The sequence below is a fragment of the Triticum dicoccoides genome, chromosome 6B, assembly GCF_002162155.2.
Source record: "Triticum dicoccoides isolate Atlit2015 ecotype Zavitan chromosome 6B, WEW_v2.0, whole genome shotgun sequence".
In the NCBI taxonomy this organism is placed as follows: Eukaryota; Viridiplantae; Streptophyta; class Magnoliopsida; order Poales; family Poaceae; genus Triticum; species Triticum dicoccoides.
The window spans coordinates 689,272,283-689,285,157 of record NC_041391.1 but is presented as its reverse complement, the minus strand read 5'-3'; the positions used below and the strand labels follow the sequence as shown (position 1 = coordinate 689,285,157).

At 43.7% G+C, this 12,875-nt stretch overlaps 1 protein-coding gene across 1 annotated transcript; it reads left to right on the top strand.

Annotated features, from left to right (window-relative positions):
• Nucleotides 1-8,148: 8,148 nt before the first annotated feature.
• LOC119325032 lies at nt 8,149-10,766 on the top strand. The gene is made up of 4 exons (XM_037598789.1): nt 8,149-8,335; nt 9,253-9,334; nt 10,093-10,291; nt 10,402-10,766. Exons 1-4 carry the CDS (start codon nt 8,205-8,207, stop codon nt 10,536-10,538), a joined length of 549 nt encoding a protein of 182 aa, XP_037454686.1. The 5' UTR covers nt 8,149-8,204; the 3' UTR covers nt 10,539-10,766.
• The last annotated feature ends 2,109 nt before the right edge of the window (nt 10,767-12,875 follow it).

The window sequence follows — 12,875 nt, the reverse complement described above, 5'->3', positions numbered from 1 at the left end:
CTAGATGTATTTTAGTTCTAGATACATTCATTTGTATTCATTTCTCCGACAAGTATTTCCGGACGGATGGAGTATAGTATACAGGGCAGCTTTTGAAAATAAATGTTTGCATAAGTGTTGCCCAGAAGCAACTTACACGGCCCCTTTCGGACACTCTGGATAGTCTATATATATATAATGAAGATGTATCCGTGATGCTTGTGACATTCCCGTAGCATATTTGTCCGGTGACGTTTGCATATACTAACGTGGACAGAATCTTCAGATATGATGTGGCAAAGCTAATTAATGCACGTGTCATCGACTCAATCCTCTGTTGCTTATCTGTCATGCCTCTCTTATTAGTTCTGTTGATTTGTGCTATGATTTTCGGAGGCCTGGCAAAGTCGGTGCATCAGTACCAGCTCTGAAGATGGATTAATGAAAGACGGCGACGACGACCTATGAGTGCGTCAGATCGGATTATGCCGCAGACCCAGTATATGGTTTGGTCGGGGCCTCCGGCTTTAGATGTTATGCTAGGTGAGAAGTCTGGGTATTCGGCTTACACTTTTTCCACCCCTTCATCAATGGATAGGAGTAGTGATAGATGTTGTCAAGATGGTGACTTCACACGTATTTATGTATTACTTTATAAGGTCATCCACCTTTTCTAAACAAAAATTTACCCTCCGTTCCCAAAATTTGGCCTCTCACAAAATGCAGGACGTATTTTAATTCACTAAGATAAATATCTTTTTCTAGTGACACTAAGACGATTCTCTGGTCGCTAATTAGTTTTTATGGGAATTATTTTGTTTGTTATCCGTTCCATGTGACATAAAGAATATGGCATTAAGTTCATCAAATAGAATCATACTTATAATCACTTATAATACATATTAAGTCGTTTAACACCTCCTATTACACCAGATTATACCAGAACAATATGTGATTCATTCACCGCATACGGTCGACAAAAGGCGACCGTTTGTGATGAGCTATAGTCAAAAACACTTGCGTGTGACCTGATTCACATCGCATGCGACGTATCATAGCCCTTCGTTAATATAATGATGCACAAATCTTTTGCGTGTTCCCAAAAAATTATTGCTTACGATGTGGCTTGTCACATCAAACACAATTTTATGCAATTGGGCATATGCCCACATGGTTGCATGTCTCATGTGGATATGGTTGCGGTTGGGTACCGGGCGACTTAATGCACATTCATTTGGAGTAGGGTGAGCGATCGACGACACCTAGCTAGTGAGAGAGGCGGCGATGGTGGCTAGTCGGAGCGGTGCAACTGTACCGAAGCTTTTTGAGGGCCTACTTGATGAGTTCGTGTAATCTGCACACCCCTCCAAAAAAGTGCTAACCAACACCCTTTCCGTCCTTCAGGAAGTGTACTTTCAACTTTGTTGGAAAGTCAAACCCTTTTATCTTTGACCGTCGATGTGCGCATAGCCGCGCCGCAGAGAAAGAAACTGGCTGCGAAGATGTGGACGAGGTGGCGGCCAGCACATCCGCGTCCGCCGCCATCATCGAGGAGAAATAGAACACGGGAGGCCACCGCCGCTTGGGTGCCAGGAAGGTCATTGCTGGTTACGCAGTCGGTTCTCCTTTACCTTAGACCATCCTGGGCACCTGCCAATGCTCCACGGAAGCACACCCTTCCGCTCTACCTGAAGCACCCTCTTGGCCGCTCCGATGAGCGGCATATAGTTTTAGCTTTTTAACCGTTATCATCTGGTTTGTATGAAACCCATCATGTTTATATGAAATCCAGTCGTGTTTGCGGATTGCCGTTGGAGATGCCCTAATGCTCGGTCCAGCATTGAGTGTCGTGTAGGTGCTGATTGTTGCCTTGCTTGCCTTTTGCTGCAAGCATTTTTGTTTGTTTGGTTCACTATATCTGCAGCTTCACCAGCTGGCTCTCCCTCAGAAAGAAAATTTTGGTCGGATAATCTTTCTGTATACTTGACCGCCGGCCCATCCAATGCGTGCACTTTGACCAGGACAGTGACTTGGCAAGTTGGCGTGGTCGAGAAGCGCCGATAGTTACGGTTCACTGGGTTTTTACTTTTGCTCCAGTGGCCTCCACCGGACTCTACTCACGGTGGGTTGCCGGAGAGTAAAGCTACGGCGTGTTCGGCCGTGGGCTTTGACTGGCCCTTCTTTCTGTTCTGGATGGATGTTGTTGTTTGCATTATAGAGTTGGCGCCGGACATTCTTGAACTCACAGAGCAGTGAGTTAAAAGATAGGAGTATCTTCATGGGCATGGCTGGTGTGCAGATTATACTAACGACGAGTCTTCTTCTTCGGGGGGCTATATTTCTCCTCCATCTTGCAGTAGGCGATCGCCACATGAGCCGGTCTAATATGGGTAGCGGTTTTTGGAAGCTTCTATGACCGGTTTGACCTGCATTTTTATCATTTTCTATCAGTTTTCTATGTTTCTTTAATGGTTTTATTTTTCCTTTTTATTTCTTCTTTCTATTTCACAAAACATGTTCTACTTTTTTCGTATACATCAGCAACATTTTTCCTTTTTACCTTTTTATTAGATGTCAAGTACAATTTTGAATGGTATAAAATGTTTTTAAATACAATAATGGTTTTCTACATTGTATAAACATTTTTTTAAATATAACAAACATTTTAGTGAAGCACAGGAACTTTTTAAATGTCACAAACATTTTTATTGAATGCTACTAAAAGTTTTTAAAGGTCGTGCAACATTTTTTGAACACTGCATGATCATTTGTTAATGAGTGGTGAACTTTTCCAAAAATTTAAATACTCATACAACATTTTCCATTTCAGAAATATAAGTAAAAGTAACAAAAATAAATAGGAAGGAAAAAGAAGCGGAGGCTCCTCCTACGCTGGGCCGAACCACTAAGGTAGCGCTAGAGGTGACCGCCTCTTTCTTCTCGCTTGAAGCGAGACAAAGTGAGAGCAACTACTTGACGAACACTTCTTCAAAACCCTCACAACAATCATTTGGGGGTGTGCTGAGAGCACGCCACTTGACGCGCTTTTAGTCGCCGCCATGTGTCGCGCTCTAGGCGCTCCCTCCGATCTTTATTTTATTTTTCTGTACATGTTTTCGCCTTTTTAAACGATTTTTTTTAGTTTTTTTTTGTTTTCCACCAGTCTTCCTTAGCTTTTGAAAAAACAATCAAAAAATTTACATGAGAAAACACATTTTTTTCTTCGGATAGAGGCACAATTTTGCTTTCGCGAGAGGCACAGCTATGACTCTCAAAATGAAAAAAAACATGTTTTCTATTATTATTTTCCTTCCGCGAGAGGCAAGGTCGTGCATCTTGGAAATGAAAAAAAGAAGTGTTCTCTATTTTTTTTCCTTCCGCGAGAGGCATGGTTTGTCTTTCACGAGAGGCGCGATTGTGCGTTCGTGAAAGGTACGAGCGTGCCTCTCGGAAACGGAAAAAAAACGCATTTTCTGTTTTTTTATCCGTGAGAGGCACAATTTTTGTTCCGTGAGAGGCACGGTTGTGCTTTCAGGAGAGGCATGGCTGTGCTTCTCTTGGAAGGGAAAAAAACGTGTTCCCAGTTAGGTTTTTTCGTCCTTTTTTGATGAAAAAGAAAGTTCGTCAAATCTATCAACACGGAATCTAGTTTTGAAGATATCGCTGTGAAAATCCAATGATGAAAACAGCTCGAGATTTGGACGCTAGGTTTAAGAGATAAAAGAGGAAAAAGAGGAAAACTCCCAGATTGCGATAAGTGGCATGAGGAGATGGGAGTGATCTTTGGAAGGAGTACTCTTAATCAGTTTAATCCGTGATTTCGAGACAAAGCGCTCCCAGTCTTCTTTAGCTCACTTTAGCTCACTAGGCCGTGTTGGGCTTAATATTTAAACCAGGGCTCTGTACAGCGTGCGTCGGGTGCGCGTCAAGGTCTCGCCTTTAGCGAGATTAAAACGCGGCATCGACTAGGAAGTCTTTTTTGTGTTAAATTCAATAATATGTACGTGTTGGCTCGTTCATTTTTTTTCTTTATTTGTATTTTGAAATATTCTACACACACAGAGAGACAGAGAAGCAGAGAGAGAGAGAGAGATGAAAATGTTCAACTCACACCAAAATATGATGAATTATATACAAAATGTTCATGACATATAAAAATATATTTTCACATGTTTAAAAACATGTTCCTCGAATTTTCACAAAAAACTAATGAAATGTGAAAATTGTTTGCATAACTTTTGAAAATACTTGTAAAATTTTAAAAATGTTCACATGTTTAAAAATATGTAAATTCTATTTTCAAAAATATATTAAAATGTAAAATTTTCTTTGTGTAATTTTTACAAAACGTCCTACCATTCAAAACATATTATATGATATTTAAGAAAATGTGTTAGTGTTACAAATTGGTTCATGAAATTTTAGAAAATATGCATGCAATGTTAAATTTTGTTCGTATAGTTTTGAAAAAGTTCTTCATAACATATCAAATAAAATAATGACATTAAAAAGAATTTCAACACTACTAAAGAATGTTTGCATCATTAAAAAAATGATCACTAAATATTTGAAAAATAGTTCAATGTGCATTTGACAAATGTTCAACTTGTATTCGAAAATAATTGTCATGTATTTGAAAAATTCACAACGTGCGTCTAAAAATGTTCAGTGTGTATTAATGAAAATTTGAAAGGTACTTGAAAGAATAAAAAGGAAAAAAGGAAAAAGCGAACAACCAAGAAAAGGAATGGCCCTGGTAACGGCAAATGTGTGATGAGGATGACTCATGTGACCATATCACTTTTCAGTGCATCATCGGCCGGTTTACCTGGAGCATATCGAGGGCGGCTACCGGTTGCTCCTGGAACCCAAGTAATTTCTCGGACGTGTATCTCCTTATGAGGGACACAAATGCGCAAGACCGTGACGTGGCCTGGGTGGGCTCCGCGGCTCTTGCGTGGTCCCTATGGGCTACTCGCAACAAAGCTTTAATGGAAGGAGTGTTTTTCCGACAATTGGCAAGACCAAGGGAGCGAGGAAGGGTGGAGCTTCTCGCCAGCAGCCTACGCGCAAGGTGTGCTGAACTTCGCCGTGCCAGCACAAGTGCAGATGTGTGATAGGGACGTCCCTCATGGTTTGCGGGATCCTTCAATATTCACCTTTGTTTAGAGCAACTCTAGCAGACCCCGCAAAACGCGTTTGCGGTTTGACGAAGATCGCGTTTGCGGGTCGAAAACTAGCGCGGCCGAACAGAAACTGTATCTAAAACTGCATAATTTAAAAAAACACTTTCGCGGGAGAAATTGCACCTCGAGAACGTGAGTAGTTCATCACATGCTACATAGATTTTACATGATCAACACACTACAAACATAGTTCATACTACATACTACGTTAATACTAGTACTAGAGGGGGTCAGATCTGACGGCGGCGAGGTCGCGGCAAATGGACGACGCCGTGGAGGGGAAGGACGCTCAATCCTCCTCGCCGGAGCTGCAGAGGTCGATGTACTTCGCCCTCTGCTCCTCGCGGATGCGGCGCCACTCCTCGTACTTCTCCTTGGCGGCGAGGTTGGCGGCGACGGCCTGCCGCCACTCGAGGTCTTTGAGATCCTTGGCGCGGCGCCGACGCTCCTCCTTCTCGCGCACGCTCCGCTCGGCGGGCGCAACGGCGTCGACATCGGCGACGTAGTCTAAGGCCTGGTATGTGCCTCCATTCTAAAAATCACACCATGGAAATTACTTGTTGTATGTAGCATGGTTATTTTGTAAGTGTTACATATCGGCGGATTTTTTAAATTGTGTCATGGTAATGTCCTCCCCGTTTTTTCTATATTTCTACTCATGTATATGAATTCTTCTAACACGGCAATATACTTTTGAAAATGCTAAAAATCTGACATCAGAATTTTAAGCATGCAAAATCGGATGTTTTTCTTGTGAAAAATTATATTGTCGCAAAGATGGCAAATTTATTTAGTAAGCATGACAATTCCTGGCAAAAAACTGAGCATGACAAGGATTTGCCGTTTTGTTGAAGGAAATTGACATACTCGCGACAACATAATTTGTCATCTCGGACATTCGGTTTGCCATGTCAAAAAAAATCCAACATTTAATTTGTAGTGAAATCCTTATATATTGCTATTTTTGAGATGGCAATATACTGGGCCAGGTAAATTTATGATTTTGCTACTGCCCAAATTTCTGCATTTTATCAGCGATTTGGGTCTAACCTGTTTTCCTCACGCGCTCGTTATACTCTGGGCCAGCTTGTGTTGCGCTGAAAATCTTTCTAGTGAATGTGGGGACTGCGACGACTATTATATCTCTTATTATAGTGAGTCATACCTCTGCCGGGTCATGGTTGGCGGCCCCCTGAAGGTAATCTTGTAAAAATCAACACTGATGCTGCAGTACATCTCGATGCCGGCGTCGCCGGCGTGGGGGGAGTAGCCTGCTCTTCCACGGCATTCCTGGGCGCATGGTGCAAACCCCATCTAAGGGTCATGGATCCTTTCATTGTTGAAGTGCTCTCCTTGCGTCAGGGCATCATCTTCGTGAAGCTTCAAGGCTACATGCACGTGCGACTGAAATCCGATTGTTTTAAGGCAGTTAACCTCTGGGCCAGCTTGTGTTGCGCTGAAAATCTTTCTAGTGAACGTGTTTCAGGGGATTGCGACGACTATTGTATAGGAGTATCTCTTATAGCGAGTCGTACGATACGCTTGCATGAAGCTTTCTCCTTTGCGCTACAATATTGGGCCGGCCCATTTCCTGTACATTTTTTTCTTGCTCAGCCGCTCGATGGTTATGTTCGCTCTGGTTTTTTCGGGTATTTTTTCATTTTCATTTTTTGTTTTTCTTCTGTTTTCTTTGTATTTTCACCGGATTTATTCAAATATCTTTGTTTTTTCACTGGTTTTCTTTAGTGTTTCTACTTTTCTTTGTTTTCTATCGGTATTCATCTTTTCTTTCTCGGTTTTCACCGATCCTTTTTTCTTTTCTTCCTTTTATTCTTTTTCTTTTTCTGTTTCGTTTTTCTTGTTTTTGTGTTTATTTTTTATTTTTGCAGTGTTTTTCCTCCGGTTTTCTTGTTTCCCTTTTCCATTTTCTCTTCAGTTTTATTTTTTTCCTTTTTTCCACAATGGTCTACATTTTATTACATATTGTACATTTTTTATATATCAAATTTTTCTATACATGTTTATAATTTTTCAAATATATGATTAACAGTTTTTCAAATATATATTTTGATGTCTATTGTTTTTATACACATGCATATTTTTGGTACACATGAAAAACATTTTTGATACGTGTTTAACATTTATATTATACACGATTAACATTTTTTCTAAATATATGTTTTTATGTCCAATTTTTTTCCGTACATATCACACATGTTTCCTATAAATGTGGAAAAAAATTATGCACATTTAATATTTTTTGAATTACACGAACGTTTTTTACACAGTATAAAATTTTGTGAAAGTTCCATGTACTTGTTTCTGAAATGTATGAATATTTTTTAAATGTCAGAAACATTGTTTCGAAAGCTACCATCATTTTTTAAGTTACGGTAAATGTTTTTTGTACTGCATTAATGTTCTTAATAATCTTAATTATATATATTTTTGAAGTATAAATTAAGTTTGGAATGTATGTGTTTAAAACATATTCGAACATATAAACAAAAGTATAAAGCAAAAAAAGAAAGAGTGAAGAAACGTGAAAAAAAAGGAACTAACCTGAAAGTTGGGCCTGCTCGTTACTTCCTGCTGGGGAGGGCGCGCTTCTTCGGTCTCGCTACGAGCGAGGCATAGGCGTTCCGGACCCGCTCTCGGTCGTTGTTCGCTCCATCCCGTACCACCGCCGGAGTCGCCGAGATGACCGGCCTGCATGACGAGCGCGCGACGAGCGAACCCCGGAGATCCAAGCGGTCCAGGCCGGAGGCGAAGGCGGCGGAGCCTCCGGCACGCCGGGCCAAGCGCGCCGAGGGCCACGTTCCTCTGCGCAAGCGCGAGTCTGCGAGGCTTGCGCGACCACCCCGCCCCCTGGACCTGGACCTGGACCTGGACTCGGAGGGTGCGGTCGCGTCGCCTCATCCTCCTTCTCCTCCAGCACCCCGCGCCGAGACCCCGGCCCCTCCGCCCAAGCGTCCAGCGGCGAGGGTTGCGCGACCATCTTCGCCCCCTTACGGCCATCGGGATTCGGAGGATGTGATCATGGCTGCTCCTCCGCCCAAGCCCGAGCACTCCGTCCCTACTAATTGGCATCGCACTGCGTACAGACTCCGCAACCGCGTCGTCCGGGATACCAGCAACCGCAAGCCCGCCCCCAGTCGCTACGACAACGGGTAACCTCTCCACACCGGCAACGCAATCACTTCCTTACTTAGTTAATTCTCCCTAATGTGCTGCATGCTTTGGATTAATTCTTTGATTGATGGATATAGTGAACTGAATCGATGCCATTGTCCGTGATTTTACCATTATGCTGACCACATGACCCCTGCCCTTGCCACCAACTTTGTTGAATAGGCCAACATTAGCATTTATAGTGATAATAAGTGGCATAAATGGGAGTTGATATAGTTTCAACTACTATGCAATCAAGTACTAGAAATATGATCTGTATATATGCCGGTGATAAATTATGTCTCTACTATCTATCTGTATGCATTCTTGAACAGTTGGTTTAGTTGTTTCTGCATACCATGCTTGCTAGGGGATTCTCTTTTAAAATGCAACAACTCTGACATTTGTACCTGGGAGTAAAATCTGCTTGGTGCCTAGGATATTCAAGCAACATGCGATCCTGTAATGCCTTCCTTTATCTCTTATCTATTATCTCACCATCAAGTCCTAATTGCATTACAATACTTTTCTTATCATGTCCCCATTTTTGAGGGCCATTGGTTATGACACAGTTTAATGTGCTCCCTGCCTGCTATTTACTTTATTTTTCCATCAACAAGTATGACGTATAGTATCTAGGTCCAAAATTGTCTGTCGTTGCAAGTTATCACCTGCCATTCAGTTCTCCATCGAGAAGTATGAGCTGTAACCTCTCACTAGTGATAATTAACATCGAGATCCAAAATCGTTTGTCGATGTAAGTTATCGCCTTTTGACTTTATACTTATTAAAGGTGGTTTAGTTCTTCTGTTCTATGTGATAATACCATTCAGTGTTAACTCGTTAATTAGTACTAGTTTGATGGAAAACACACAAGCAAGATATGCGTATGATGTTGACACTTCTGCTCTTTCAGGATAGAAATTAAGCATGATCCAACATGGCAAACTCCGACGTGTGCACGTGTGGCTTTGGAACACTACAACAACATGAATCAGGTTTGCTCTATTCTACTCAAGTGTATAAATATTGCATAGTGCCACTTAGTGCCGGGGTAGTCATTCGACATTTAGTTCATCAGATTGGGATAACTTTTCAGCTTTCTTTACTTTGTCAGTGTGCCGTTTTCCGCCGGTGGTAATAAGTCAAACTGGAACAAACAATCTTGCAAGTGGTCTAGAATGCAATTAAGCTCAAGACATGGGTGTGTATGATTATAAAGAAACTAACATGTGGTCTAGAATGCTTCTGCACTGTGTATGCTTTGCTGCCTGCATCTTTTGCATGAGGCTCAATAGGTTTGGTTTGGCCCTATGTACATGAAAGTGTTGTTATTGAACAGCCTGCAAGTTCTCTAGACTCTGGTATCACAAGGTTACCATGTAGCCTTCTTGTCTTCGTGTCCTGTAAAAGTTCCCCAGCAATTTCCCAGCGAGTTAGACCTTGTAGCTGTGATCATACTCTTTAATTGCTTCCAACGTGCGGTGAAGACTATGGAACCAGTGTGCAATGTGATTCACCTCTTGACCTGCCCAAGTTCTCCTTTTTTCTTATCCTTTCCCAGTTTGTTTTTCATGATACGATTAACTTCTTTCTCAGTTACATGGCACTTAATTGCACCCTTGAACTGCCCTCTTATGGTGGTGAATTCCACAGACTAAATCTAACAATTCATAATGCATTACCACGTGCCTAGCTACTCATTAATTCATATATGCACCCTTCGACTGCCCTCTTATGTTTGTGAATTTGTTAGGGGGATGAGCATGAGATGGTTAAACCAGTGAGCAGCCATGTCTTTGTCTTCAATGGTATCTGGTTCCATGCAAATTTCCTTGCCAAGCGAAAAGGAGCCACCAACTGTGTTGATCTCGTCCCCAAGTACTTCTTTGCTGAATCGGAAATTGTGGGGACGAGGAAAATATCTTGTATTTCATGTGTTAAGCTTGACCCAGGTACGTTCAATAATCCAAGTTTCAGTTTTTGTTCACACAAATTTTATCTTGATGAATTGTGCGGGTGTGTGTGTGTGGTGTTCTTTACATAAATGATTTTACACTCGCAGGCAATCCCAAAAACATTGGTGGTTGTAGCCTGTGCTCTGAGAATATCCTGCATCCTGCTGGGGGTGGATACCACGGTGCCCAACCTCGATCTGTTCGACATGCTCCTGGTGGCCTACAGATTTCATTCAAGTTCTGAATGTTTGAAGTGTGGTAGAATCGTCCATCACTATGCTAATATAATGTAGGCGGAAGAAGCAGAAAATCATGTTTCATTATGAGCGTCAAACCTGTTCTAGTAGAATCATGCATCATTTTGGTTGTAATGAAGGATAAAACTCCACTTTGATGTATGTCCGATGTTATTAATCTGTTTCATGTAGTAAGGAGGTGCTTGTTGCATTTTGCTGTGAAGCAAGGTGTTTGACATGGATCTGCCGTCAAATATTTTGATATCATCTCTTAGATTGAAACTCCAGAATATAATCCTCCGTTGTGCTCACACATATGGGTTTCAGTGCAAGATGGACAAAGTGGATTTGTGGCTTACTTGTGACCTCATCCACTAGAATCATGATCAATGGAACCAAGGGAAGACCTATACTCAACTGTCCCTATGGCAGGGAGCACCACTATCACTGATGCTTTTCATACTAATCATGGAGCCGCTACGCACATCACGTGACCGTACCGGGGTGCCAAAAACTTGATCGGATCGAGGTGGAGGGGGCGGGATGGCGAGCGACGTACGCTGGCTAGTCTCCTACGTGGCTGACCTCACGTCGGCGCGCACGCTTTCCTTCATCGACTGCGAGATCCGGCTTCGACACGACACGCTTCGGATCGTCCTGATCGATGAGAGGGGCGTGGCGGTCGACACACGCTATCTCCAGGCCGGGGAGAGGATCGACATCGGCCAGGCAATATCCTTTCCTTGTCACATAGCCAGGGTGCGGGATCGGATTCCGGTAGGACACGCGGCGGCGCCGCGTCAGACTCGTTCGACTGATGATGCGGGCGGTACACCGCGGGGACGTGGTCGCAGGGCTAGGGCATCCTTGGGCCACATCCGGACGCGACCGAGGCACCTGCCATGGATGCGCGACACGTGGACGAGGATCCCGGTTGCCATGGCGGGGAGAGGAGCCGCGCGACAGGTTCAAAAGCCCACCCCGTTCCCACCCGTGACCTAGATGCCGCTTTCTCGCATTTCTGCGAGGCGCCGCAAAACCCTAGATCCAGAATCCCTTCCTCTTTTCTATGGTGGGAGGGGAAAGTTAGGGGGATTGCAGATCCTTTGTGGTGGTGGTGACCTCCATGCCGAGCGCTCCGGTGATGATGGAGGACCGCGGCGGCCCTTTCTTCCACGGGAATCGGCGGGAAGGCTTTGAATCTGGGCGATTCGGGCGCGGTGCCGGTCGTTTCGATCGGGGCCGCGGTCGGGGCCGCTTCTCGTGGTCCAGGGAGGCGGACAACGACGACTTCTCCACGAACAAGCAGGCGGCCTCGGCCTCGGACGACGCCATGCACTGGGACGATGCAGCGGAGCAGGCCAAGCGGGCAAGATCGGGTGGGATGTCGATGGAGAAGCACCCAAACCCTAATCCCCCTAGAATCGACATCGACAACACATCCAAGAAGAAGCAGATCCCTGACATCGTCCAGCGGGCTGAATCATCTACCAGGCGCTCCCAACCAAAACCTATGATCCGTGTCTGATCTGCAAAGCTACTAGTCATACTCCTGCTAGTTGCTCGCAAGCCTTTTGTGAGAGATGCAGTAAGATGGGGCATCTGGCTTCAATCTGCACTACTTTTCTGCCTTGGGAGTGTGTAGCCCCTATGTGTGCTTTTCAGGCCAAGGGCCCAGGGTTTTTTCTGTATCCCATATTCTTGCACTGCTAAGCAGCTCAAGGAAAGAGCCACTAGTGTTGTGATTACTGTCATTGAGGGAGAGGCGAGTGTTAAGGAGTTGGAAGATGCATTTTCTGATTATATTGGGACAAAATGGCACTGCACAGCCCACCCTATAGGCCCTAATACTTATGTCATGCGGTTCCCTAATCAGAGAGATGTGAAAAAAGCTTGCTATAATGATAAATTGACTCTCAAATCTTGTGGAGTAGTGGTCAAGATTGTTCCCTGGTCTGCCAATGTAGGGGCGAAAGGGGTGATGGAGGTTGCTTGGGTGAGAGTGGCTAATGTTCCTCTGGAACGGAGAAATGAAAGAAACTTGGCATATGTCTCATCTGTGGTTGGTGTTCCACTTGAAATTGACATGGCCACTCTGCACAAACCTGAGTATGTGCGGGTCCAGCTGGGATGTCGCAATGTGGACGAACTACCTGGTGTGGCTGAGGCTGTCCTAGGCATGCACTTTTTTTGTTTCTTTCATGACATTGAGAAGATATTGGTCAGAGATCCTGAAAGAATGAGCAATGTGACCCAGGTTGAGTTAGGTAAAAAAAACTCATCCCATGGGAAGCAGTTTGCTCGGGCTGATCCACAAAATGTTGAAAAAGAAAGAGATGTGGGGG

Excerpts from the sequence above, each read along its gene's own strand:
- LOC119325032 (XM_037598789.1), top strand. The coding sequence starts at position 8,205 with ATGGCTGCTCCTCCGCCCAAGCCCGAGCACTCCGTCCCTACTAATTGG. Across the intron at positions 9,335-10,092 it reads ACTACAACAACATGAATCAG|GGGGATGAGCATGAGATGGT; the intron begins GTTTGCTCTATT and ends TGAATTTGTTAG. Across the intron at positions 10,292-10,401 it reads ATGTGTTAAGCTTGACCCAG|GCAATCCCAAAAACATTGGT; the intron begins GTACGTTCAATA and ends TTACACTCGCAG.